General features: G+C 35.2%; 1 protein-coding gene across 1 annotated transcript; it reads left to right on the plus strand.

Annotated features, from left to right (window-relative positions):
• Positions 1–210: 210 nt before the first annotated feature.
• LOC142357734 (uncharacterized) lies at positions 211–1,498 on the plus strand (the record flags this gene model as incomplete). Its single annotated transcript, XM_075409279.1, has 2 exons — positions 211–597; positions 1,238–1,498. Coding segments are annotated over exons 1-2 (447 nt in total), but the record flags the coding sequence as incomplete, so codon positions are not given.
• Positions 1,499–6,831: the final 5,333 nt, after the last annotated feature.

Here is a 6,831-nt window from a genome sequence, read left to right on the forward strand (position 1 = left end):
TTCTCGTCTCATAATCTCTTCTCTCATTTATTTCGAAATAATGCTACGATATATCAATACTACCCTGGTTTCATGCAAAAGTGTTATTTGATTTATTTGGTTCTGTGTAGGGATTTCACTAGGAAAATGCAATGATTTATACAACGTCAAAGATGATCTTTGCAGAAAATATCGAAAAAGTCACTCTGTGAATAGTTTGAAATTAAAAACCAAAAATCTCAAAGCGTACATACAACTGGAATTAGCTACATTCCTGGGTTAGCCAAACGACAAAATAACCAGATTGATTTTAAATTTTACGTCGGATTGAAACTTTTTTCGCTAATTGCCCCAAATTTTGACCAGGCCGAAGAGCTATATCGCCAAGTTGTGGACCATTACACAGAAACAGCATTAACTTCGACTGACAACATGATTGCCGGATTCATTTGCAACCTGGCAAACGCAGTGAGGCGAAACGGGCGTCTGGACGAGGCGAGGACTCTGTATCGGAAGTCATGGGCAATCCAGACTAAGCTTCTGGGAGACACTCATCATTCTATTGCAATTACTCTTCTATGTCTTGGCAATTTGGAAATGGCTTCCAAGAACTTTCAGGTATAGTTACCCAGAGCAACGAAACTTGATATATATTTATATAAGTTTGATAAGGTCCTTGACAGAAAATTTTTTAATATAAGCACCAAATTATAATACATATAAATGCAGGTTTTCAAGAAGTTAGGTATTTTTCTCAGACCTGATGTCATGATATCGGACTTGTCAAGATTTGTCATGGAAACTTAGCATCAAATATTTGTACAATCTTTCCAATTTTATTCAAGATTTGAAGAAAATCAGGATCTTTTGTATGTGTGGTGTGATATGACAAGATGTATAAAGTTTAAATTCACGGGGCAGTTTGCGTTTCTGGTAGCATTATATGCAAACTATTATTTTACATTGATAGCAATATGTATAGTGTTATTCTATCTTGTAAGAGGCATGCTTTAGATCGAAAATGGGAACGAAAACTATAAAAAGGAACGCTGCCTTGAAATAGATCCCCCTTCATGTGTGTTTCTTAAGGTAACCCATTGGTAGTATAACAGTTTTAGAAAGCTCTTTTCCCATTACAACCACCTCCAATTGCCTCCGTTAACATAGAAGGGCAATAATTTCGTGCGGGTCGAGAGGGGGCATAAATGGGGGAGGAGGCGTAACAATAATTTGTCAATGTGGCGGTGTTTGGTTTCAGGATTCTGTGTCTTACTTTGAGAAGGCATACTCAGTTTACAAGAAAACGATGGGACTAATCTGTCACGAAACAGCACTGGCAGCCGAGAACATCGCAATTGCATATTCTAAGATCGAGGACTTCGAAAATGGTACACCCTGGTTCCACCACGGGGGAGAGTTATTGGAAAAGTTAGGGTTGCTCCACATGACGATGCCATGGATGAATAGGAAATACTTGAAGTACCATTATCGACAGGGCAATGAAGACCAGGTGGAAAAGGTGAGTTTTTTCTTCCTTGCAAGCTGACACTAAATTCTAATAAATATTCCCTAGTTGAGAAGACCGAACAAAAACGACGCAAGAAATGTTCGGTATGTTCGGTTTTCTACGTAAAAAATGGTCGGCATGTTCGGTTCGTTCGGTATGATCGGTTTGTAAATGAAAGAAATTGTCGGTATGTACGGTCTAGAATGTAAGTAAGCTTCGGTATGTTCGGTTTTGCAAGACTCGGTATGTTCGGTTCGGAGTGTAAGAAAAATTCGGTATGTTCGGTTCAGCCAGATTCGGTATAATCGGTTTCAAACGAAAGAAATTGTCGGTATGTTCGGTCCGGAACGTAAGAAGGCTTCGGTATGTTTGGTTTTTCAAGATTCAGTAGGCAAGCGAAAATTGATATACAAGAGTCTCCCGGATCGAGGTGTCACCGCTAAAAATTGCTAAAAGATGTAAGGTTTGCGGTAAAATGTATAAGATTTGCGATCAATGCAAAATATCAATTAAAGCAAAAAAACAATTCGGGTTAAAAATGTTTGAGGAAATATCTCTGAAGCATATTATTGTTTATTAAACAAATTACAAAACCTAATTCATTGAAAAAACGGAGCCGGGATTAAAAATCTTGCAAGTTTTCGAATTCTGGCGAATTTATTTGTGTTTAGTTGGTAGCTGACACTAACTGAAAACCAAATCAAATGACTGATATCAGTATTCATGATTAGCAAAACTGAACCTAATTGATTGTACCATTTGAATGTGATATCTTGCAAGAATCTTAAAAGTTTCTCGCAAGGTTTTGAATTAAAATATAACTTTCCGACAAATAACTAGAGACAACTCGAGGCAATCAAGTCCGTCATCTGAAAGTTCATTTCAAAGTTCTTTCAATCTTTTTTCTCATTTTTTATTAGAACGAATTATTGTAAGGGAAACAAACAGTTGGAATTTTTTTGTTACTGATCCTGTCGGTAATTTAGCATGTCTTTGTTGTCGTAAGAAATTCTGATTAATGTGAGATCTAATTGTCTTCCTATTGAGATTTAATTGAATCTATATGACCTTTAATTATTAGCAATTGGTGTTAATGTCCTTGAAGTTTTCCATTCAAAAAATATTGGTGTGTTTTTGAAGTTTCATTTTTTTGTTCTTCTTTCATTCCGTTTATAGTTTAGTCAAGAAGCTGTCCAAATTGAACCAAACTTGGTATAAAGTATCCCCTATGTAGAAAGAGTGTAGAAGAAAAAGAATTTTTGCCAGAGCTTGCCTAGGAAAGAAGTTGGAATTTCATACGGAAATTTGGCGAAAATTTGCGAAATTCGCGAAAAACGAATTTTAAAAATAGGTCCTTTTGATCGGGACAAGGAGTTGCCAAATTCCAACCAAAAATTGATATGCAGTATTTACAGTGTAGTTTAATACAAAAAAAATTTTGGCGTGGTTTACCTAGCAAAAAAGTTGGGTTTTCATACGGAAATTTGCGAATTTTGCGAATAACGAATTTTAACTATAGTTATTTTTCATTGGGTCAAGAAGCTTTCCAATATGAACCAAACTAGGTATGGAGTACCCCCTGTGTTTGAAGAGCGTAGGAGAAAATTAGTTTTTGCCATAGCTTGCCTAGGAAAAAAGTTGGTATCTCATACGGAAATTTGGCGAAAAATTTGCGAACATCGCAAGTAAAGAAATTTAAAAAAAGGTCTTTTTGATCGGGTCAAGGAGTTGTCAAAATCCAATCAAAATCGATATGCAGTATTCACAGTGTAGTTTAAAACAAAAAAAATTTTGGCGTGGTTTACCTAGCAAAAAAGTTGGGTTTTCATACGGAAATTTGCGAATTTTGCGAATAATGAATTTTAACTATAGTTATTTTTCATTGGGTCAAGAAGTTTTCCAATATGAACCAAACTAGGTATGGAGTACCCCCTGTGTTTGAAGAGCGTATGAGAAAAATAGTTTTTGCCATAGCTTGCCTAGAAAAAAATGTTGGTATTTCATAGGGAAATTTGGCGAAAATTTGCGAATTTCGTAAATAACTAATTTTAAAATTAGGTCTTTTTGATCGGGTCAAGGAGTTGTCAAAATCCAACCAAAATCGATATGCAGTATTCACAGTGTAATTTAATACAAAAAAAATTTTGGCGTGGTTTACCTAGCAAAAAAGTTGGGTTTTCATACGGAAATTTGCGAATTTTGCGAATAATGAATTTTAACTATAGTTATTTTTCATTGGGTCAAGAAGTTTTCCAATATGAACCAAACTAGGTATGGAGTACCCGCTGTGTTTGAAGAGCGTAGGAGAAAATTAGTTTTTGCCATAGCTTGCCTAGGAAAAAAGTTGGTATCTCATACGGAAATTTGGCGAAAAATTTGCGAACATCGCAAGTAACGAAATTTAAAAAAAGGTCTTTTTGATCGGGTCAAGGAGTTGTCAAAATCCAACCAAATCGATATGCAGTATTCACAGTGTAGTTTAATACAAAAACAATTTTGGCGTGGTTTACCTAGCAAAAAAGTTGGGTTTTCATACGGAAATTTGCGAATTTTGCGAATAACGAATTTCAACTACAGTTATTTTTCATTGGGTCAAGAAGTTTTCCAATATAAACCAAACTAGGTATGGAGTACCCCCTGTGTTTGAAGAGCGTAGGAGAAAAATAGTTTTTGCCATAGCTTGCCTAGAAAAAAATGTTGGTATTTCATAGGGAAATTTGGCGAAAATTTGCGAATTTCGTAAATAACTAATTTTAAAATTAGGTCTTTTTGATCGGGTCAAGGAGTTGTCAAAATCCAACCAAAATCGATATGCAGTATTCACAGTGTAATTTAATACAAAAAAAATTTTGGCGTGGTTTACCTAGCAAAAAAGTTGGGTTTTCATACGGAAATTTGCGAATTTTGCGAATAATGAATTTTAACTATAGTTATTTTTCATTGGGTCAAGAAGTTTTCCATTATGAACCAAACTAGGTATGGAGTACCCCCTGTGTTTGAAGAGCGTAGGAGAAAATTAGTTTTTGCCATAGCTTGCCTAGGAAAAAAGTTGGTATCTCATACGGAAATTTGGCGAAAAATTTGCGAAAATCGCAAGTAACGAAATTTAAAAAAAGGTCTTTTTGATCGGGTCAAGGAGTTGTCAAAATCCAACCAAATCGATATGCAGTATTCACAGTGTAGTTTAATACAAAAACAATTTTGGCGTGGTTTACCTAGCAAAAAAGTTGGGTTTTCATACGGAAATTTGCGAATTTTGCGAATAACGAATTTCAACTACAGTTATTTTTCATTGGGTCAAGAAGTTTTCCAATATAAACCAAACTAGGTATGGAGTATCCCCTGTGTTTGAAGAGCGTAGGAAAAAAATAGTTTTTGCCATAGCTTGCCTAGGAAAAAAGTTGGTATCTCATACGGAAATTTGGCGAAAATTTGCGAATTTCGTAAATAATTAATTTTAAAATTAGGTCTTTTTGATCGGGTCAAGGAGTTGTCAAAATCCAACCATAATCAATATGCAGTATTCACAGTGTAGTTTAATACAAAAACAATTTTGGCGTGGTTTACCTAGCAAAAAAGTTGGGTTTTCATACGGAAATTTGCGAATTTTGCGAATAACGAATTTCAACTACAGTTATTTTTCATTGGGTCAAGAAGTTTTCCAATATAAACCAAACTAGGTATGGAGTATCCCCTGTGTTTGAAGAGCGTAGGAAAAAAATAGTTTTTGCCATAGCTTGCCTAGGAAAAAAGTTGGTATCTCATACGGAAATTTGGCGAAAATTTGCGAACATCGCAAATAACGAAATTTTAAAAAAAGGTCTTTTTGATCGGGTCAAGGAGTTGTCAAAATCCAACCAAAATCGATATGCAGTATTCACAGTGTAGTTTAATACAGAAAAAATTTTGGCGTAGTTTACCTAGCAAAAAAGTTGGGTTTTCATACGGAAATTTGCGAATTTTGCGAATAACGAATTTTAACTATAGTTATTTTTGATTGGGTCAAGAAGTTTTCCAATATGAACCAAACTAGTAATGGAGTACCCCCTGTGTTTGAAGAGCGTAGGAGAAAAATAGTTTTTGCCATAGCTTGCCTTGGAAAAATGTTGGCTTTTCATACGGAAATTTGGCGAAAATTTGCGAACTTCGCAAATAACAATTTTTAAAAATAGGTCTATTTGATCGGATCAAGGAGTTGTCGAAATCAAACCACACTTGCTATGGAGTATCCCCTGTGTAGGTAAGGTGTAGGAGAAATCGAATTTTTGCCATAGCTTGCCTAGCAAAAAAGTTGGTATCTCATACGGAAATTTGGCGAAAATTTGCGAACATCGCAAGTAACGAAATTTTAAAAAAAGGTCTTTTTGATCGGGTCAAGGAGTTGTCAAAATCCAACCAAATCGATATGCAGTATTCACAGTGTAGTTTAATACAGAAAAAATTTTGGCGTAGTTTACCTAGCAAAAAAGTTGGGTTTTCATACGGAAATTTGCGAATTTTGCGAATAACGAATTTTAACTATAGTTATTTTTGATTGGGTCAAGAAGTTTTCCAATATGAACCAAACTAGTAATGGAGTACCCCCTGTGTTTGAAGAGCGTAGGAGAAAAATAGTTTTTGCCATAGCTTGCCTAGGAAAAATTTTGGTATTTCATACGGAAATTTGGCGAAAATTTGCGAATTTCGTAAATAACACATTTTAAAAATAGGTCTATTTGATCGGATCAAGGAGTTGTCGAAATCAAACCAAACTTGGTATGGAGTATCCCCTGTGTAGGTAAGGTTTAGGAGGAATCGAATTTTTGCCATAGCCGGCCTAGGAAAAAAGTTGGTATCTCACACGGAAATTTGGCGAAAATTTGCGAACATCGCAAGTAACGAATTTTAAAAATAGGTCTTTTTGGTCGGGTCAAGGAGTAGTCAAAATCCAACCAAAATCGATATGCAGTATTCACAGTGTAGTTTATTACAAAAAAAATTTTGGCGTGGTTTACCTAGCAAAAAAGTTGGGTTTTCATACGGAAATTTGCGAATTTTGCGAATAATGAATTTTAACTATAGTTATTTTTCATTGGGTCAAGAAGTTTTCCAATATGAACCAAACTAGGTATGGAGTAACCCCTGTGTATGAAGAGTGTAGGAGAAAAATAGTTTTTGCCATAGCTTGCCTAGGAAAAATGTTGGCATTTCATACGGAAATTTGGCGAAAATTTGCGATTTTCGTAAATAACTAATTTTAAAAATAGGTCTATTTGATCGGATCAAGGAGTTGTCGAAATCAAACCAAACTTGGTATGAAGTATCCCCTGTGTAGGTAGGGTGTAGGAGAAATCGAATTTTTGCCA

The sequence above is a fragment of the Convolutriloba macropyga genome, unplaced genomic scaffold (genome assembly GCF_964194025.1).
Source record: "Convolutriloba macropyga unplaced genomic scaffold, txConMacr16.3 SCAFFOLD_5558, whole genome shotgun sequence".
NCBI lineage: Eukaryota > Metazoa > Xenacoelomorpha > Acoela > Convolutidae > Convolutriloba > Convolutriloba macropyga.